Here is a 22,646-nt window from a genome sequence, read left to right as displayed (position 1 = left end):
GGATGGCTTTAGAGGTTGGGACTGTTTTGGAACTAATCTCAAACTTATTTCTGGCAAAGTCATACTGCCTAGGGAATGAAGCTGTGCCTTATCTACATAAGGGAAATAGAATAAAATCACCCAAAAAATAGCCTTGGATTTCTTTCTGCCTAAAAGTATTCTATATAGAATATAACAGTCTCAAATTTCTTTATTCTATATACACTATTATCATGAAAATCTTCTATTTATGCAGTTTAAAGAGCAAGGGAAAAAAGCCCAGAACTTATTGTGCAGAATTAAAAGAAGTTTAGTTTGGAACTGGGCACACAGAAATGAAGATCACTCCCTTTGGAGCTGTGCTCCCCAGCACCATGGAACTGGATGGAGAAAGACAGAAAGTTCAGGAGTTTCTTAAATCATGAGATTAAAAACACTACATATGTATATTTCCATGTGTAACTTTAAGGCACGTGGCATTTGACTTGCAATAAAACAGGTTAAAGAATGACGTTATAATGAACACAGCTTGACATGTTAAGCACACTTGATGCCATGACAGGCCAAGTGTAAGTGGCCTGCTTGAGAGTAGGCTTAATAAACAACAGAAACCAAAGCTAGCGCTGCTGAGAGGCGACCATGCTTCCTAAGGTTGATGAGACTGGTTAGGGTGAAATGGGATCAGTGCTGAAGCTCACATCCCTTCTCTTGCTTCCCTCTAATGAGAAGATACTGAGGAGCCTTTGGAGACAGTTCTCTGGAGGTGAAGGCTATGTAATCGTTGTGGTGTCTGTTGTGGTGTACAGGCTCAGGCTCCAGCTTTTGCAGGAACCTAATGTTACCTTCTTTTTAAGGGATAGCATCTTTCAGGTGCTTCTGAGTGTGTTTACAGGTTTTTAAGGTGTCCTGGTTAGTTTTGTTGTCAACTTGACACTCTGAGAAGAGTGAACTTCCGTTGAAGAATTGCCTCCATCAGATGGCCTGTGGGCATATCTTTGGGGGCATTTTCTTGATTGCTGATTCTTGTAGAACAGCCCAGCCAGCCACTTGTGGTCCCATCCCTTGGTGGTGGTGGACCTGGGCTACCTAAGAAAAGTAGTGGAACTTGAACTGGAGAAGAAGCTTGTAAGCAGCATTCCTCCATGGTTAATGTCTTTGCTCCTTCTTGAGTTTCTGCCTTGACTTCCCACAGTGAAGGATATTATGGAATACATTTTCCTCCTCTGATTCTTTTGGTCAGAGTGGTTTATCATAGCAACAGAAAGCAGACTAGAACCCAAGGGGGAGGGGAGTAGGGCTCCTATAGTAAAGTAGGAAGGGCCTTTCATGCACAGGAGGCATATCAGCTATGACAGTGGATCACACAGATCTGATTTCTGAGGAATATAATTGTATGTCTCCAGGATCCTCTCAGGAAACAAGTCCTCAACCAGTTAGATGTTTTAGTAGCAATGAAGGTAGAGGGAACATGGGGTTACCAGATCTACAGACTCTGGGAAATACCCAGGGAATTTTCTGGCAGGGACAACAAGTTAGGGGAAGAAGTTAGGAAATTTTGGCCTCTAAATGTGGGAGGCCCCTCTTCAGGATGGGCCTGAAAGTCTCTGAGAAACATTACTGCTTAAATATGGTTTCAGGAGTTTGGATAAGCCCTCCCAGGAGCTACCTCCTCTGAGACAGAGTTGTAGGGAGTGTTAGTATTCCTGAGGGGGCCAGATAAGGATGAGAGTTTGAAAAAGCCTCCAAGCTAGATCAACTGATGGTAAAATAAGGGAACAAGTCTCATCTCCTCTAGCCTCCTGCCCTCTCTTTGGTACAATCCTAGCTCTGTCAGAGAGTGGAACTTGGACAGGTGACTATCAAGGTGAGGGACACTTTAAGGAGCTTGAAGTCAACAAAGAAATGTACATGGTTCATTTGGGTTTGTGAACGACAGAATACCCATTTGGGTGTAAAAATTGCAAAAGAGGACAGGAAAAGTTCTCTAAAGCACTTAGAAAATTGGTATTAAAATGTTTTACCTTTATACATATTTATTCCAGCTAACACTAAGTGAACTCCAGCTACAGCACTTAAGTACGTTCTGGGAAGACATCTTTCCCTTAGAAATCTTCTAGACAAATAAATGGATATCTCTTATACTCACAAATCTAGTCTTTAAGATCTTAGCCAAAATAAAAGTGAATGCTGGGAAGTATGTGTACATGGAAAAAAATCTCAGTTGATTTAGGATTTTGGGAACAGGTGGTTTTTTACCACTTTTGCCAGTGAAGTTTCTGAGTGTTCAGTGATGTTCTGGAAAGGCACTGAGTGCTTCTAATTGTGGTTACACCATGGCCTTGCAATCCTTAGTCTCTGCATGACTGACTACAGGTCTGTGCCCAAGCAGATCTCTCTGTACCCCCTCTTCACGTGTGTCAATAGAATCTAGCTTTAACTCCACACTGCCATGTCCCTGAGAACCCTGGTGTGGTTTTTACAAGGTTATACCAATTAAAGCTGATCATTGTTGCCATATTCCTTCCTGAAATAAGCAAATACTCTGGCATGTTCTCTAAACACATTTTCCAGGGCTTTAGGTGACAAGCTGACTGTCTCTTGTGTAAAGAGAATGAAAGATGGATGGATTCTCTTTCAAAAGAAAGTAGATGGGGAAAGTACATGGGCGAGCGAATAAGTCTCTGTGTGGAGAGTGATGCTCTGGTATGGGGTAAACCCCAGTGTGCTGACTGGGACAGGTGACTGGCGAGGCATGTGATTGTGTCCTGGGTTGAGCGTGCTTCCTCTTAGAGGTTGTTGCACATTTACATCTTCCCAACATCAGTGAGCATTGAGTAAGCAAGTCTTTAGGTTCCTAATACTACTGCACTTGTCTGGGTGTTGCCATGGATAAATTTCAAGTCACTGGCCAGCTATTTTCAGAGCATTGGGAAAGAAAACCCATGACTGTGGGGCGAGACTGAGGGCTATGGAGAGCTATGCTTTCCTTCCCCTAGTGTAACCTGGCTGGTTAACAGAACTCATTCCTCCACGCCTAGTTCCTTAGGTTGTATTTACCTCACAGCCTTGTTACAATGGGCTGCTTCAGGTGAATGTGGCTGAAAGCACTAGGGTAGTCTACTACAATATTAATTGACATTTTCCTTCTGCACTATCATTTTGGCTGCTTTTGTACTGGGTCTGGGAGGTGATATAGACAGTATTGGAAAGTAACACCCCTATTCTGTCTTTTAAAAGAGGCAAGGCAACCCTAAATTATATGAGAGTATAACATAATTACTGGATATTAGTATGCTATTTTCTTAAATGTATTTTAGTAATAACCACAGTTACTTACTCTTTTGCAACTATCATGGAGCTGGATGTCTTCAGCACTGTGAATAGACTGAAGAAATGTTCATGATGTAAACAGTTTTTAGGGTAGACCCTGTGCAATTTGAATGCCACTTAAGAGAGGTAGCCATAGGATATATATATCTGTCAGGACAGTAGTGTGAACACACACCTGGCCTGAGTGTTAAGTGATGGGTGGAGGCCAGAAGAAAACACATCTTGGCCCTGGGTGAGAGGGTCTGATGAAGAGGATGTTACTGAATCATATGTTGATTCAGAAGGTTGGCATACTGAAGCAGGTACTTTCAAAAGAAAAATGACCCCAGAGGAATCGTTCCCCAGGGAAACTAGGTGGCACCTGCGCAGTTAATCTGATCTTGAGGAATAGAGAATCATGGTAATGCAGAAACAGAGAGGAAGAAGTGAATCCGAGAGGAACTGGCAATGAGATACTGACAGGATATCTGTGGTGACTAACTGTGCAGAAAGGATAGAGAAGATAAAGGAGGATCTAGAGGCCAGGCAGTTTGCAGTAGCATTAGGCACGCCTTAGGAGGTGCTGCGTTCTCAGAATGAACTTTGTGGCACTAAGGTTGCTATTGAGCACTCCAAAATCACAATGAGGAAATCTCAGAGGTACTGTGCTAAGCACTTTATGTGCATCAGTTTCGGCAATCCTTACCACACCATGAGGTGGTCACTTATTTACCCACTCACTAACCATCTTTTTAGCTTTCTTTTGTGTGTCAAGTGACAATTTTAGTGCTGAGAACAAAAGGAGAACAATGTTCTTGCCTTCATGGAGCTTCTAGTCTAGGCTTCAGATACCAAACATGTAACTCAAAAATACTGTAGGCTGTGATTATTGCTGTGGAACAAGCATTGGTGAGAGACTTAAAAATCATTTGCTATTTTATGTGTGCATATGCATGTCTTAGTGCCTGAATAGGTATCCGATCTCCTGGAGCTGAAGTTACTGGTGGCTGTGAGCCATCTATATGGGTACTAGGAATGGAACTTGGATCCTCTGGGAAGAGCAACAAGTGCTCTTAAACACTGAGCCATCTCCCAGCCACAGGAGGTAATAGACTCTCACTTAGGCTTCTGCCCAGAGAGGGACCCAGGAAAACTTAGGTTCAAAATGAGCAGACAGAGGAAGAGGCACCCACTATGGAAGAAGCCAGGGGAATTCCATTTCACTGTAGGGGAACCATCCAGAAATACCTTGCAAATTGTGGGAACTGTGAAAGGCCATGTTTCTGGAACACAAGAACCAGACAGAGAGTAGCATGAACATGGAAGGACCCCAGGGGCAGGGGGGTCAGTGAGCTACAAGGGAACACACGAAAGGCCTCCTTCCACCTCAATGCAAAGATCTGGAAGAGACTTAAGTTGAGTGGTGGGGATATAATCTGATCGCCTTTTTACAAAGGTCACATGTGGAAAATATGTTGAAATGTGGGTAGACATGAGGAGAGTGGCTGGGAAACTAGGCAGAAATTTACTTAGGTGAATGATAATGGTGGAAGTACAGACTGGAGAGATGAAAGGTTTGGGATTTATTTGGCACAGGAACAACAGCATTTTAAGTGGAGAGAATGCAAAGTGTTGAGAAAGAAAAAGAAGCTATTAAATAGTTGCTGTGTATGCATGTGTTTGTATGTGTGATGTTTATGTATATGTGAGCACATGCACATGTGTATGAATGTGGGCATGCATATACCATGGTGTGATGTAGTGGGGTCGGAGGAAAACCTCTCTTTTGTGTTTTGTGTTTGAGATAAAGACTCTTCTATGTTGTTGGCCACTATATATGCTAGGACAGCTGGCCCACGCATTGTCTGGAAGTCTCCTGCTCTACCTCCCATCTGATGTAGGAACATTGGGATTACAGATGTACTTCACTGGATTTACATGGGTTCTGGGGATTCAAGCTAAGGTCTTCACACTTGCATAGCAGACACTTCAACCACTGAGCCACTTCTCCAGCCAGACTATTAGGTCTTCCTTTCTAGAACAGGAGGCTGGCAATGCTGAGACAAGAACGATTGGGGAAAGAACGATTGAAAGAGTAAGAGTTTCTTATGAGAGATAACACATTTAGGCCCATGTATCATAGACATGAAGGTACCACATATTCCCTAGGATTAAAGAATCCAAGGCATTTAGCATTTTAGAAAGAGATGGAGGTTTTGTATTTATTGACCTACAGATGGTGGTTAAAACTATAGGTGTGAAACTGGAGAGAGTACCAGGAGTTAAGAGCACTTGTTGGTTTTGTAGAGTACACAGGTTCAGTTTTCAGCACCCCATAGACAGCTCACAACCTTGTAACTCCAGTTTCAGGGTATCTGATGCCCTTTTCTGGTCTCCGTGGGACTGCACATGTACAGTGCACACGAATACATTCAGGCACATAGTTGTCTTATCCACACAAAATAAAAACAAGTAAATCTTGAGGGGCATTGGACTTTGCACTTGCAACTGTTTCAAAGTCTCAATCCAGAGTAAGGGAGCAACTAAAGGAAAAGAGGTGTTTGAATGCACTGAAATAAACTTTCAAAGAGAGGAAAAGAACAGTGCACAAACAAGCCCAGCAAGTCTGCTAGGAGTCATGTATGGGCAGACTGAGGATGGAGTGAAGCAGATCAGCTCACTAGTGATGGTGTCAGCTGGCACAAGGCCAACAGTTGAACCTAAACTAAAGAAAGAAACCAGCATTGTGACAGACATTGGCTCTGTGATGGTTCAGAAGGAGGTCAGCAGTGCCCAAGGCTGTGACTGGGAATTTTCATAAAATGATGTCACTGAGCAATCAGTACAGAAGTTCTGAGCATTAGTGGAAACAGCTTCATGGCTGTGATGGGGAGAGGGCTCTGTACCTGGATTAAGAAGGGACCAGCAGGGGCTGGAGAGGTGGCTCAGCAGGTAAAAGTGCTTACCAATTTTGCAGAGGACCTGAGTTTAGTTCTCATACAACTGGCTCTAACTCCAGCTGCAGGGGGCCCAGTGTTCTCTCTGGCCTCAGCAGTCATTGCACTCAGACATGCACACACACATACTCTCTCTCTGTCACACACACAATCTTAAACATTAAAAAATTAAGGGAGTGGTTGGTAGATAACTATCGACACTGTTGAGGTCTCTGGTTCACAGGGCTCCTTGGAAGCTCTTAGCAGGACTGGGCATGGAACCACATGGTTTGTGTCTTATGCTACTACACATTCCCTAGGTTTCATGAATCCAAGGCTTTTAGTGTTTTAGAGAGAGATGGAGATTTTATATTTATTGACCTAGAGATGGTGGTTAAAACCACAGGCATGAGACATATGTTGGAAACATATGCATATAGCTTTGGTGCTAAACAAGTGTTTAAGTTATCATCTGAATGAATTATTTATTTTCTAATTAATTTCTTATCTCCCACTCTCTCTCCCTCGGTTGATTTCATAAGATGGTTTCTGATTAACATCCAAATAAGGCAAACAGAAGAGAAAGCCAGGATTAAAAAATAAAATGATGATAGACAAATTAAGGAACTTTGAATATATAGTTTATAAATATATTAATTGATTGTCTCTAACTAACCCCAAAGCAGTCATATTAGGAAATTTTGAAAGAAAGATGTTTTATCCTTTTGTTGTTGATTTTCATTAAACTTAGGTCTCGAGTTAGACCTATAGAAATGCTTTAGAAACACATGCACAGGTGCACACACACACACACACACACACACACACACACACACAGCATAAACTTTTAACTTTTTCCATTGTGTTGCTCTCTGAAGTTTGCTGCCACTCCCATTAAGGGTTGCATCGTTTTTGAAGGTCTGAGGCTTTTCCTACTAAAACATGGTTGTGTTTCTTCCCACTGAATAGAGGCATAGGAAAGGAGAGAGTCTTCTTTCTGACTTTGTCTCACAAAGCAAAGCTGTATTTTAGCTAGTGGTCAACTAATTTCTGTTGTTTTTGCTCTTTTGGGGGGCCCACCACTCAACTCCCAAATAAACCACACACAGCGTCTTATTACTTATAAAAGCCCGGCTTTAGCTTGGCTTGTTTCTAACCAGCTTTTCTTTACCCAAATTATCCCTTCTGCCTTGTGTCTCTGGGCTTTTTCCTTTTTGTACTTCTGTAATCTTGCTTACTCTCTTACTCTGTGGCTGGCTGGGTATCTGGGTGGCTGGCCCCTGATGTTTTTCTCTGGCTACTTCTTTTCTCTTCTCCCAGATTTCTCCCTCTATATATTCTCTCTATCTGCCAGCCCTGCCTATCCTTTCTCCTGCCTTGCTATTGGCCAGTTCTTTATTATACCATCAGGTGTTTTAGAGAGGCACAGTAACACAGCTTTACAGAGTTAAACAAATGCAACATAAACACAAGTAATACACCGTAAAATACACCAACAAATGTTCTATTAGCATTCTGGACCTCAGATATAGGCTAAGTGATCATTCATATTCAATTCACAATAATATTCAATTTTGACACCAGATCTCCTGGGACTTTCTCTTTCTGCTGGGCACATCTTACCTTGCCGACATACAAAGGGTCGGTCCCAGTATACTCTTCCAGCACAAAAAACTGATTCCAAACCCAGCTCCTCTTGCTTCGCTGATGTGGCTGTGGCCTGTCTGAGAAGAGCGTTTCTAGTTCAACTCCTGGCATTGGAGTGCTGGAGAGAACGGTCGTTGTAAGGTCCATCAGTGCCCAGAAGTACAAGGACGTGCCAAGTCCAAGCCGGCTCTTTGCATTGCTCATTCTACCCGTAGTCCACATGGGCTTGCAGGAGTTCCACAAGTCAAGTAGGGCAGGAAGCACTGGGGTTGAGTATTTTCCAAATAACACAAGTCACACCACAGGTTGTTGGAAACTCATTGCTTCCCAAAGGAGATCCCCGTTCAAGTCAGTCTGCTTGGAGCTCAAGTCCTGTCAAGTTAAGGGAAACACTGTCAGGGGATTCCTTCCTGGGGGCTGCTTGCAAGTTTTCCAGAAGTGGCAGCAAATGTTCGGTTTTCTGCTCGGTGAGTGAGCTGATTATCCCTTAAGAAATGTCTCCTTATAAACAGTACTTTGACTATAAAAAGACAATGTATCCTGCTATCATCAGACCCAAACATTTGGATCTGGATTCTAAAACAATAAAACTAGGACAAAAAAATCTTCTCAACAGTAGCTTACCTTGACGGCTAGACTGTGTTATTGATTAGCTTGAAATATTAATAGTGTGTTCTTCAAAATGTATATAATCAGAACACTTCCTGAACTCTTCAGAATAGCATTTGCTTCTAAAATTTACATCTACCAGCTAACATTTCCATTAGCTCAACTGCTTTTCTTGGCTTATTAAAAATAGAAAAAACTAGACTTCTTTTTCCATTGACAATTTTCTTGTACCTATCCCTGTTATTGATTATGCTATGAATCTTGGGCTTCATTTATGAGCAGCCATGGACCACTTCTGACTTTAATCATTCTCTGAACTCATGAGAATCAAGTTTCACACTCTACTGCTTCAGCTGTGAAGTGCTGATAGGGGCTTCTAGTGTGACCTTTCTGGGATGTGAATGGCCAGTTAATCATTATATCCTTCACAGGGGACTTTAGAGTGCTATTAGTCATATGCCACCATGAGTAAGCTAACAGTTGATCTAATAGATTTCCTTTCCTGATCTGAAAGACTCATGTAGGCAAAGGAATGTTAACTTCTACCTGGCAAACAGATTTTCATCAGTCACACTGCTTCTGTGGCTATGAGTCAGATTTAACTGGTGACCTCACTCCTGGGCTGTGACCTCATCAGCATTTTCTTCCCTTCCGTGACTGGGTTTGATGAGATAGCGTTGCACTCAGGCTACTCATCAGAGCAACAGAAGTGTTTTCTGTAGGCTTACTATTTCACGGCTAACTCAAAGAGCTGCTGCTGTGCCTTAGAACAAATGTTTGCACCTGAAGGTTTCAGATCAGTACAACAACTAAACAGTGATCCTTTTTCTGAAAGTGACTTAGAATGAATGCATTGATGCTAACTCAGGTCCCTCCTTCCACCTGCCATCTTCATAACAGGGTTTAGCATTCTCTCTAATACTCACCACTGAGATACACAAAAAGATTTAAAAATATCTTATAATAATTCATACAGTGTCATTTTAGTCCGTGAGAAGTTACATCAGTGAGAGCTGATGAAGAGGAAAAGTCTGAGGAAACTGGTTTTGTAACAGAACAGGGTAGCCGTGCCTCCTTTGAGTTCTGACTTTAAAGACAGACAGTGCCTTAAGGAAAACACAAGTTATGTGTGCCTGCCTTATTTGGCTGATTCATTTGTGGTACTGGTAGAAGGTGAGTTCCCAGATAGTAGCAATTCCTTCTCTCTGTGGATTCAGCAACAGAAACCCAGATACTCTCTTTTTCTAGTCTCTGTCTAAGGGGAGTGTTTTAGAAGGAGGACCCTTAACATGGGAGCAACTTGATGGAAAAGATTGATGAGGCCCAGATATGCTGTCTTGAGGAAATATAAGGTGAAGTATAGGGTATCACCCCACAACACCGGTAGCCAGATCACCATGCTTGGCAAATCATAAAGGAAACATGTCTATGCATTATCTAAACACAAGGTCACTTAGGATTTCCCCAAGAGCAACAGGTTAACTCAGACAGTTTAGTCTCTGGTTCGCTCTTTGCTTCTGACTTGTCCACCTCGAGTTATCAAGACAGGGATTAGAGCCCACTGACTGACTCTGTGAGTGGCTGTCATATCTACTTTTCACCTTTTAAGCAGATGCAGTAATTCTCCTGTCTACTCAGCAGGACTCTCTTGAGGATATGATGGGATAATTCAGGTTAAGAACAAAAGTGACCACTGGCACTTCTTGAATCACATAAATTTCCTGGATCATGTGTAAAAATAATGAAGACAAGCATAAAACATATTTCATGAGTACAACTGGGAACAGAATCCCCCAAGGGCTTGTAACATAGATTACCCTACAGATCTCTAATGTGTGGTGAGTACTGTTTCATAGAAAATTCTGGCTCAGTCCAATTCTATAGTAACCACTCATGGCTTTTTCTTATGAAGATATTTAATAAAGGGATAGTTACTAGAAAACTCTGTAATAGTAGAGAAAGTTCTTTTATAGATTGTATTCATCAACATATAATGTGCTTTGTGTGTGTACATATATGTGCATTTTGGATAATATCTGCACTTCATATAAGACTTCTTTCTAGTACTCTTAGTGATTTTTCTCTGGCTCTGTTGAGAACTTTGCTTTGGATTAAGTGTGCATGCACACTGTGTGTGTGTGTGTGTGTGTGTGTGTGTGTGTGTGTGTGTGTTTAAAGGTCCCTACTCTGCTCCCACTGACTAAATGTCATGAACAGAGCAAGAGTTGAGGAAATGTTGAAAAAGTTTAAGTAGTGACCATTATATTCTCCCATCTCTCATAAATTAGACAAGTATTCCTGCTAATTAAGTTCTCCTATCCTTACATATAGGTATGATCTGAAGAGTTCAAGAAAAAATCTCAGTGGAAGCTTTGTGATGAATATTTTGTAGGCAGCTCAAGTGCTTCATCTTTTCTCTCTCTCTCTTGCCTACTTGGTCCCCCTACAAATGAGTGCAAAGTTTTATTTTCTCTCCTTTCATTGTATATGCACTAGAGTGACTTTGGAGTGTCTAGGGTGTGTGGAGCCCTCTGAGATTCTGCAAAAGCTGGTGGTCCCTGGGCCCTCTCAGATTCAGTAATAAAAACTTCCATGCCTGTAAACCCCCCTCTGCTACGGAACTGGGTGGTGACAGATGATGGAGAGCACACTGTTTCTGCTTCCTTAGGGTGAAACACATGAGAAACACTTCCTGCCTAAGTTTTCAGAAATAAAAAAACCAGGCTGTACAATAGTAATACTTATTCTTATCACAGTTGGTTGTTTTCTACAAAAGAAGGGAAAATCAGTCATATTAGAATTATTAACCATTTTGCAATTATAAGTCATGGTTCTCACATTTATATTTTTCTGTGGATGTGAATAGATTGCTTGTTTGAGGCTACTTACTGTTCTTGTAAATGAAGATGCTGATATGAATATCTATATACACAGGTCTGCTTTTAGGAGAATACCCATGCCACATGAAGACTACATTAGTGGAAATTGACTTCTGTGTTAAATGAATCTTTAAAAAGTTCCCCACCCCCTATTCTTCTGAAAGAAAGCAAACAGCTTGGTAATGAACACAGTAGGAGGAAATTAAAGTTGTGCTCAAAGTGTGTTCTCAGTGAAGTGTTTATTTCCTTACTTAAATTCCTTGTGATATTTAAAATGTAGATGGGAGGGTGGTTACTGCTTCTCCTTGAAATGAACTGGGCTTTTATGGTCTTTCTCTGATTTCTCTGCTCATTATACCAGTCTTCTTGAGCTTTTCATGGAAATGGAAGAACTGCTCAGAAAACCTCAAATGAGGGTTCTACAGAAGTAGTTGATGTTAGAGACTGCCTGTAGGAAGTGAGGGCAGTTGGTGCACTGTTTGGTCTGATGCCTTCAGTGTAGTTAATTTAAGTATGTGTTGATAGTGGTATCTGCTAACATATTTAAAACTTTTTTTTATAAGCATAAAAAAATTCATTGTAAGCTTCAGGGAGTAAACTTGGATCCACCCCTTGCAGGTCCAATGGATTCCAGATAAATATTCCTAAGTGTCTCCACCTGCCTATTCATGAGGGTGGGGTCCCTCTCTCTTCCCTGGTCTTGAGACTGTCCTCCCCATACTACTAGGACCATGGGCCTGGAAGTTTCAAATGTATACCCAAGATAAAAATTTTCCCCTAAATTCCTTAACTCTGTCTTCTATCCCTAATATATATTTGTTCCAGTAGATTTCTAATCAACTAAAGATTGCAAAATGTTCCAAACTTACCAGCTTTACATATTATCCCTTGGATGGAATTTCCTACCAGCCTGGGCTTCTGCATCCCAGAGTGCTCCAAGACAGCTAGCCTGAGATGGTCCAGCCTCACAAACTGCTCCAACATGATCTGCACTTCCCTACCCAGATGGTCCCACAACGCCAGGACAGCTAGTGAAACAGCCTGCTCTACTGGCCTTGGCCAGCACTCCAGTTTTCTTGGGTTCCCAACAACAATGCCTCAGAGTCAGTAGGAAGCAGTCACAGAAAAGATTGCATCTCCTCTTATCATTTATTATCAACCCAAAGGCTGGGATGTTAGGTCTCAAAGCAGGGACAAATGGATAACTGAGGTGCCTATAAACATATCAAAGTGGACCTGATCATCAGGTTCTCCCAGCATCCCTCAGTCCCTACCTGTTACTGGGTATGGCTGGCATACCATGCCCCCTACCTTAAACTTCTCCAGCCAAGAGGCTGGGCTGCCCAGCCAAGAGTGGGGTTCCCCCCCACTCCCAGTAGCTCTTTCCTATAGAACCCACCATTTTGGTTACCCAGCCCCCTTTTCACTTACCCTTTATTCTCCTGCTCTTTCCCTCTCTTTTCTCCCCTCTCCTCACATTTCCTGCTCATGGCCATGTTCACCTTGAACTCTCCCAGATCTCTGCCTCTGGCTATGCTCTCCCTTTTCTCTACAACAAACCTTCTCCTGTACCATACCCAGGAGCAGTCATGCCCTTCCTTTATTATTTATTTTTAGGCTTCTGTCCTTCTTCAGTAATCACTCTGATTCTTATCATGAGCTTCAAAAATGCACTTCAAAGAAAATAAGGAAAGAGAAACTTCATGGAGATCTTAGAGACGGCGATGAAACATGACAGTACACCATAAGGCGCCTCACAATAAATCAGGAGGTAGCTCAGCATCCCACACTGTTCCATGTCTCAATCAAGGCTCTCTGGAGAGGCTTAGGAGTCAGACTCCTTTAGTATAAATGGCAGGATTTCCAGAGAATGACATGTGTGGTCCCAGGGACAGATATAACTAAAATGCTCATATGGTGATCACATATTTAACTATACATGGCTTACAAACAACAGTTCCTTATGGAATTCCACAAGGAAAATATTCTTCAGTAACTTTGTCAGTCATGTTTGGACATTTCTGAATCTGTTTGCTACCTTGGGAATCCATTTGGAGAAGGGTGCATGACATGATGTTGAATGCTGAAAAGAGACAATTTCCTTCCCTTCAGAAGATCCACTCATACCTTTCTCTGTCAGTAGCCACTAGGTAAGTAAGAACCCCAGCCTTCATGACAATGAACTCACCAACCCACTTCTAGTCCTCTGCTGTTGAGGCCCTCAACTCTCCCTTTATTAAAAATCGATTTTTTTTTCATACAATATATCCTGATTACAATTCCCCTTCCCCGCCCCCATCCCGATCCTCTCCCCTTCTGTCTGTCATTAGAAATGAACAGGCTGCTAAGAGATACCAATAGAATAAAATATAATAAGATAAAACAAAAACTATCACATCAAACTTGGACAAGGCAACCCAACAGAAGGAAAGAAGCCCCCAGAGAAGGCACACACTCAGGAGTCCCACAGAAATACTAAACTGAAAGCTATAGTATATATGCAGAGGACCTGGTGCAGATCTGTGTAGGCCCTGGGTTTGCTGCTCCAGTCTGAGTTCAGATGAGGTTTGCTCAGTTGATTTAGAGGGCGAGGCCTCAATTCTTGGTGGACCCAGGACTTCCCAGGTAAAGACTCACTGCATTTTCAGTTCTCTTATCACCCCTCCACAGCCCTTATCTGCCCCACAGTACCTCGTTTTCTCCAATTAATGTTTCTAAGATGGCCTGTGTCTTAAAACCAGTGTGTGGTCATTTCATGAGCTCACAGTTTCCCCATTTACCCCTTAAGGGTAAACTGTTGATGTATACAAAACTGAGGGATTATGACATTCAAAAAATGAAAGAAGAAGAAACAAGAGGATACCTAATTTCCCCAAGGACTTCTCAGGGTGAGTGGGCAGCGCTCTTGCTTCTTCTAATTTTGGTAAGTGTTACATAAATTCTCCTGTTGCTTCAGACTGTTGTCAGTTCTTTCTCATCTCCAGCTGCTTGCTTTCTCCATATTCCCTATAGCCAAACTAGTCTATGCAAATGGAACTGAGAAGTTCATAAACAGACCTGTGGGGTTGATGTGGCGGGAGAAAGCATAGAACGTCTTACCTGAAGGTTAGGAGTATGTTCTGATTTTATATATGAATATGAAGATGAGGCTGTGTGGTAGTTTGAATGAAAATGGCCCCCATAGGCTCATAGGGACTCACACTATCAGATGAGACCTTCTTGGAGTAGGTGTAGCATTGTTGGAGGAGGTGTGTCGCTGGGGATGGGCTTTGAGGTCTCAGAAGCTCATGCTAGCCCTAGTGTGTCTCGGTGTCTTTCTGCTACCTGCGGATCAAGATGTAGAACTCTCACCTCCTTCTCCAGCACCATGTCTGCCTTTATGCCACCATGCTTCCCACCATGTTGACAATGGACTAAATCTCTGAACTGTAAGGCAGCCCCAAGTAAATATTTTCCTTTATAAGAGTCTTTGTGGTCATGGTGCCTCTTCACAGCAGTAGAATCTTGTGGGATGTTTGCACACTGTGTGAAAATGTATTGCTGTGGCTGGTGTAGTAAAAAGCTGAACAGCAAATAGCTAGGCAGGAGGTATATAAGGAACTTCTGGGCAGAGAGAGAATGCTGGGAAGAAAGTGGGCCAGGTGGTGGTGGTGTACTCGGGAGGCAGAGCCAGGCAGATCTTTGTAAGTTTGAGGCCAGCCTGGTCTACAGAGTGAGATCCAGGAAAGGTGCAAAGCTACACAGAGAAACCCTGTCTCGAAAAACAAAACAAAACAAAAAAAAGAAAGAAGGAAAGAAAGAAAGAAAGAAAGAAAGAAAGAAAGAAAGAAAGGAAGGAAGGAAGAAAGAAAGAAAGAAAGAAAGAAAGAAAGAAAGAAAAAGAAAAAGAAAGAAAGTGGAGCCACCAGCCTGGAAGAGAGGCAATGCCATGTGATAGAACATAGATTAATATAAATGGATTAATTTAAGTTATAACAGCTAGTTAGAAACAAGTCTAAGCTATAGGCTGAGCTTTTATAGTTAATATTACAGTTCTGTGTCATTATTTGTGGGCTGTCAGCCAACAATAGAAACCATAACTAAAACAGAAGTTGGTACCAGGGACTGGGATATTGTTGTGATAAGTCTGACCATGTTTTTTGTTTGGAGAATATCGACTTTGGGTCTGTATTAGAAAAGCAGTTGAAAGCTTTAAATGAGGCTTAATGGGCCATCCTAGTAGGAGCATGGAAGACAGTGGTGCTGAGGGTGATTTGTACTGTGGGGGCCTGGATCAAGATGTTTCAGAGGAGAACAATACTTGTATGTGGCCTAGAGATCATCCTTGCTTTTTTTATAGCTAAGAATATTACTGCTTTTCCCAACCCCTTGTCTGAAAAGTCTGCCCGAGCATAAATTGAAGAGTTTTAGATTAATAGCATTGGCAGAGAAAACTTAAAAACAGCCTAGTTTTGATTCTGTTGTGTGGTCATTAGTGTTCACTACCATGAAGATCTATAATGAAAAGGAGCAAGATGAGCAATGAAAAGTATAAAGTGTACAGTTCAAGGAAAAAGGGGGGCTCCAGAAAATGGAATGGAGATAATCTGTGGTCAAGGAGATAAACAGAAAGACAGATTAAAGAAAGTCTGATGTTAGATGGAATAAAAGGAGTGGTGACCTCAGGTAAAGACCCCAACCAGCTAGGATTCCAACTTGTGAAAAGGAACTAAAGAAAGGCTGAGGGCTAGATGTGGTGGGGCACACTTTTCATCCTAGCACTCTAGTGGCAGAGGCAGGCAGATCTCTGAGTTTGAGGCCAGCCCGGGCTACAGAGTGAGTTTCAGGACAGCCAAGCTTAGAGAAGGAAACCATTGAAAACAGAAAGCTGGTGAAGATATTTGAACAAGGGGGCCATGTTCCAGTCCTAGTAAGCAGAAGAACTTAGCAGCTTCAGCCACGTGGTTCTGGCTTTAGAGTCAAGGACAGAAGAAAGGGGTTATGGAATCTCCATCCTCTACTAAAGAAAACTGCTGAGGACAGGCATGTGTCAGGGTGTACCTGCATGGAGACCTAGAGAGGCCATTGTGTGAAGCTGTGAAGGTGAAGCCTGGATTGTGTTGGAGACCCCCAAGGTGTTGGAGATTCCAGAGCCACGAGATACCTGCCAAGGAAAGCTGCTAACTGGAAGTGGAACAATTCTAAGAGAAAGAAGTGTGTTATAATCAACAAAGCTGAAAGAAGTTGGAGATCTGAATAGTGCTTTTACATCAGACATGGAGATGCAAAATTAGGAGTTTGCCCAGCTGGTTTCAGTCTTGCTTTGGTCCAGTATTTCCTCACTATGCTCCCTCTCCATGCTTTTGGAATGGTAATGTATATTCCATTTTATGTTGGAACTACATGATCTGATTTTTGATTTTAGAGGGGATTACAGTTAAGAGATTGCATGAGTCTCAGAAGAGACTGAACTTTGGACTTGTAAACAATGTTGAGACTATTATAGACTATGGGGACTTTTGAAGTTAGACTAAACCATTTTGTATTATTATATAGCCATAAGCCTATGGGGACCAGGGAATAAATGTGATAGTTTGAATGAAAATGGCCCTGTAGGCTCATAGGGACTGGCACTATTGGGAGGTGTGACCTTGTTGGAGTGGGTGTGGTATTGTTGGAGGAAGTGTGTCACTGGGGCAGACTTTGAAGTCACAGAAGCTCAAGCCAGACCTAGTGTGACTCAGTCTTTTTATACTGTTTGCAGATCAAGATACGTAACTCCAAGCTCCTTCTTCAGGACCATGTCTGTCTGCATGCCACCATGCTTCCCACCATAATGATAATGGACTAAACCTCTGAACTAAGCCAGCCCCAATTAAATGCTTTCCTTTTAAGAGTTGCTGTGGTCATGGTATGTGTTCACAACAATAAAACCCTAACTAAGACAGGATGTGAGTGTTTCTATGTGCATGTGTATGTGTAGTATGTGTGTGGGGTGGGGTGGAGAAAAGTGGGTCGTAGGAATAGAGAAATAATAAAAGAGCAGAAAGCTTGAATTATGTAGTTAAGAGCTGGACTTGAAAACTGTAGTTGGCCCCATCATGAATGCACATTGATCTAGCTTTAACTCCCCTCCCTTGGAGGTGAATAAAGGCATTCCCCCTTTAGGAATCCTGCTGCTGCTAGCATTCATGCCCAAGCCTTCACAGCTTTTCATCCACATTATAAACAGCTTTTGCATTTGAGGATACTGGTCCAGCCTTTCGGTGTCTCTAAGACTGGCAAGTAGATTCCTGCTGGTCTTCCACAGGCAGTAGTGAGTAAGTATTTTAATCCTCATGGCGTCAAGAAGTTTTTGACCTACTTTACCCTTCCTTCGCTTTTCACTTTTAATCAAGCTAATGAAACTGCAGCCCAGTCCATGGGCAATTTCTCTGACTACAGTCAGACAAGAAGGATCACTTTTCATTTTTGAGACTTGTCCCACATGCTCACTAATGTCTTATCTTATTAAACACTTATAATTGTGTTAAATTTCTGACTGTTTATTAAAAACATGTATTTAAAAATACAATTATTTGATTAAAGTTCTTTGAAAAGGAGCTCAGGACAGTTGTGGTGGCACCCACCAGTAATGCCAGTACTCTGGAGGCAGAGGCAGGAGAATTGCCACAGGTTTATGGCCAGCCTGGTCTACATAGTGAGTCCAGGGCTGCCTAAAGTCTGAAATAAAAGAAAAGTAAGAAGCAAAGAAGGAAGTGGCAAGCAACTGACCTCCTCAGTGTTTCCCTCTGTTCTTTGCCTTTAAGAATATTCTTGTTTCATTGTGTTGTTATGGCAAATACCGTGGTCAAAAGGCACTTAGCGGAGGAGCTTCTTCCGCCCTTTGGTGACAGTCCATCCTTGGGAAGTCAGGACAAGGACTCAAGCAGGATGCTAGAGGCAGACTTGCTTACTGATCCACACAGTGTTACTTCCAACCAAGGAACTCCCTTCACAACGAAAGAAGTGCAGCAGAAATGATGATGGTTGTTGCTGCCTGCCTGCTAGCCTGCAGGCTGGTTTATACTCAGCTTTCAGGTGCAGCTCAAGCCTATCTACCCAGGGAATGGTGCTGCCCATAGCGGACCGGACTCTCTGACATCAACTAATAATCACAACAATCTTCCACAGACAGTTCCACAGGTCAATCTGATCTGGGCAGTCTCTCATTGAAACTCCCTACTCAGGTGATGCTAGGCTGTGCCAAGTAGGCAGTTAAAGCTAACTAGGGGGACCCACAACAATTTACCTGTAGGAAAAAGAATTTGGAGCACAGATAAATTTGTTACCTAAATGAAGTTTTTTGTTTGCCTTTTGAGAGAGAGTCTCACTGTGGACCCAGAGCATGTCTGATACTCTTGGAGGATCCTAAGAATCTTGAGTGCTGGAGCTACAGGCAAGTACTACCAAAGCTAACCTAAGAACAAGATATAAGACTTGACTGTCAAATGTATTTACTCAGAGAATGAATGGTTAGCCAGAGAAAGAAAAAACAATGGATTCACGGCTTAGTATTTGTATAACTTTGAGCAATGACCTAAACTCCTTGAGTCTGAGTTTGTCATGTACAGATGAGATAGTCATAAACTCTCTTAGAGGGCCTTTGAACTAAGAAAATAAGTGTGACATTTCTGCCATAGTGTCTGACAGATGGTTAAGCTTGTGTCTGAAAACCACCGGTGCTCAATGGATTTTTTTTTGGCTTTGTCTCCTTTAAGAAGTTTGCAGTTTAGGAGGAGAAGCTGCTAACGCTAGAGGTGGAAACAGCAGGACTAGAGACTGACATAGCGGCCTTACCGCAGCAATGGCAGGGTTGCAGCCATCGCAGCCGCATGAACAACAGGTGCTGTCAGGGAGTGCGCACGCTATGCCAGGCTGTGCCGCACCAGTCAAGAATTCTGTGGGTAGACTTTTATTTCCCTACTCTGCAAAGAGACCAACAGTGGTATGCAGGGGTCAATTTTACAGACTTGCAAATGGACACTGCTGGTGATCCACAGCTAGGAAGAGGGTGAGCTGGGATCCATCTTCAGGAGTTGTTCCCAGAATGCTCAACCCATCACATACTGTATCACAGGTCTGACTGTGACTAGGGCTACAGGTCCTTGGATGCAAAATGCTTGGCCTGTCAGAAGAGGGAGATTTGAATTTTGTGAGAACAGAAGGTTATGGACACTTATGACCAGGCCTTGAAGGAGAGAGGCAGGCATTTCAGGTAAAGAACACTGACCCAGAGGTGTAAAGTGTCCAGAGACTGCTTGGGTGAATAGTACAGTTTCTTAGAGAACAGAGTCCATTTCAGGGAATAATGAGTGCCAGGGAGGTGGCTCTACAGACAAAGCCCTTGCCACGTAATCCTGAGGTACTCACATCCTTAGTATCCACATAAATGCTGGGTGGACATGGATGCTTACCTGTAATCCTAGTGCCTGGGAGGTGAAGGCAGGTTCCCTGGAGCAAGCTGGCTAGCTAGACTAGCTGAATTAATGAGCTTCTGGTTCTGTGAGACCTGCCTCAGTAAATAAAGTGGAGTGCAATTGGAGAAGACATCTGACATTGACCTCTGGCCTCCATATGAACCCACACATGTACATGAGAACACACATACACATATGCATGTATGCCATACACATACTTGAACAAATAAGTAAATTAGAGTGTAATGAGATATGATGCAGGAAATCAGGCACAGGCCACTACTGTTGGAATTGCTGTGCTTCCAACATATGGATCTGTTTAGAGTGAACAAGACAAGGTTCTAATATGCCAACCCTACAAGGAGCAAAAACTGTAGCTAGGCTGTTGGCAAGGAGGCGAGAGAACCAGCTGGATGGCCAGGGGAACCTGGGAAGGGCATCTTTAGGCAAAGGTCCTGAAGAAGGAAAGCCTGGTTAGATACTTGGAGAGGCAGACTCCAGGGCCTTCTTTCCCACTGAAGGCCAGTGTGAGAGAAGAGGCCCATGACTGTGCTGGGCTATGGCAGGAAGTGGGGAGGAGGCACTCATTAGACACAAGATAATAAATTTGGATTTAGACTTCAGGATAAAAGATTCATCATTCCTTGCCTGATTATTTTAAGAGGCAAGAACTTTCCTTCTCTTTCTAGTCAAACCTTCAAAGCAGCTCTGGGCATAAGGGATGTGCGCTCTTCTCTCTTAGAGCACACTTGCCTCTGCTGAGCCCCAGCCTTGACCCAGCTTTGCACAGCTCGGGCTGTGGGTGCCAAGGGGCTTCCCTACGGCTGCTGTGCTGAAACTTCCCCTCAGCCGGGGCTTGGTCCACTGCTGCTCCTTCTATGCATTCTCTCTCTCACACTGGAACGGTATTTAGCTCTCCTTCCTCTAGTGTGCACGAAATGACACAGACACACTGCTGAGCTCTCCAAGAAAAACAACGGCCTACTCCCTACAGAAAACAGAACAAAGGCTGGAGAAGTGGCTCACTGGTGAAAGCTCCTGCTGAGCCCGGGGACTTGAACTCCATAACCCTAGACCCCAAAGGCTGGGAGAGAGCAGACTCCCACATGTTGTAGGCTGCCCTCTGACTTCCACTTGTGAAATGTGGCATTCATATACATATCCACACTTGAAAGTGCCCCTCCACCTAAACACATGCACGCATGCTCATAATAAAAATTTAAAAAACAAATTTAAAAAGTAAATAGCATGGCGGTGGTGGCGCACGCCTTTAATCCCAGCACTCTGGAGGCAGAGCCAGGCAGATCTCTGTGAGTTCGAGGACAGCCTGGTCTACCAAGTGAGTTCCAGGAAAGGCACAAAGCTACGCAGAGAAACTCTGTCTTGAAAAACCAAAATAAATAAATAAATAAATAAATAAATAAATAAATAAATAAATAAGAGTAAATAAAAACAAAGCTTTAATTGGTGATTATTATTTTCTTGTTGAAGTGTAATAAAAATTTCCATTGTATGTGTTTAGAAAAAGATTCTTGTGGAACATGATACATATTGTAGAATCTTGTTTTAAGACCAGGCATAGCTCTGCACTCAAAGTAAGAGTTGGACAGTTTTCTTAATGTTATAAGCCTAGATGGAGGGTAGTGACCTTTAACTGGTTGTTGCAGGTTATCATGATCTAATCTTATAGATTGTTATAATTTTAAAATTATTTCTTCCCTGTGTTTCCCTTTCTGGTGTCTTCTTCAAGTTCTTTGTATAGTCAGTCCCTCTCACAGCTTCGTTCTGTATTGTAACCACCTATCTATTTTATATCCATATTACATTATCTTGGAAACATAGGTAATACCCTTTATTCATGTACCATTGACAGTGCAATATTGGACACAAACAGAATACTTAGTGACAATGAATTTTTCGACTGTAAAAATGTATTTAGCAGCTTGATATTATTTTTGCCTTCAAATTTCTAATCCGATCAAATTTGTATTTTCCATGTTCAATTTTAATATTCATTTATGTATTTACATTTACCTTGCAGTGCTGGCGATGGAACTCAGGGCCTTGCACTTGCTGGGCACATACTCTAGTAGTGAGCTACTTGTCCAGCCTTTTAATACCGGTTCTTACTGGGTCCCATTAGTGCACGTCTTGAGAGGCGTAGGTAACGAAAGGCTGTGGAACATTAGCACAAGGCAAGGAAATTGGGAGATTTCTCAGTTGAGGCTCCTGCTTCTGGTCAGCAACGTGTAAGTCCTTCAGTGTGAAAAGTGCTTGGAATGGCAGTATCTCATGAAGGTTAAAGACTGTTGCAGAAATGCTTGGGAATTCCACGTGGGAGCTGGGATTGGAAACTTTCCAGCAGCCTGAGATGATGTGATATTTATTGCTAGTGTAGTTATGACTTGATGTTAAGTTGTGTCTGGAGAATGAAATTCATGAGGGTAGTATGATATGAGTTTATTTAAATGACTTATTAAAATAAGCATAATAAGTACTGAAGAATTGAATAGTAAAAAAGGAGCTTCCAACCAAACCAAATTATTTTAAGATAATTTATGTCTTAGTACTTCTTTTGGTTACTTTTAAGGGTTTCTAGGTTCAAAATAAATTTTATATCAATTTTAAGTAGGTTTTAATGGTTTGATTCCTTTAGAAACTTGCAACTATTCATTGTATTCCTCCCATTTTTTTATTTTGAATATTAACTGTGTGTATGAGTGTGTGTACCCTAGCACATGTGTGGAGGTCAGAGAAAAGTGTAGAGGAGTCAGTCTTCTTCTCTTACCTGTGAGTCCTAGGGGCTGATGCAGGTCATGAGGCTTGGCAATGAACACCTTTGCTCACTG

The 22,646-nt window shown here is 42.3% G+C and overlaps 1 protein-coding gene across 2 annotated transcripts in view; it reads right to left on the bottom strand.

The window, feature by feature from the left end:
• The window catches only part of Cdh20 (cadherin 20), a 242,858-nt gene that overhangs the window by 59,912 nt on the left and 160,300 nt on the right, over positions 1-22,646 (bottom strand). The window contains exon 2 of one of the 2 annotated variants that reach the window (XM_006994174.4): positions 7,848-8,243. In XM_006994174.4, coding sequence (XP_006994236.1) covers positions 7,848-8,093 — 246 coding nt within the window. In that variant the 5' untranslated portion in view covers positions 8,094-8,243. Of the gene's footprint in view, positions 1-7,847; positions 8,244-22,646 lie in introns of those variants that run through there. The other variant, XM_076547188.1, reaches the window with a different exon arrangement.

Source organism: Peromyscus maniculatus, chromosome 11 (assembly GCF_049852395.1).
Source record: "Peromyscus maniculatus bairdii isolate BWxNUB_F1_BW_parent chromosome 11, HU_Pman_BW_mat_3.1, whole genome shotgun sequence".
Taxonomy (NCBI): Eukaryota; Metazoa; Chordata; class Mammalia; order Rodentia; family Cricetidae; genus Peromyscus; species Peromyscus maniculatus.
This window is presented reverse-complemented; position numbering and strand designations above follow the sequence as displayed.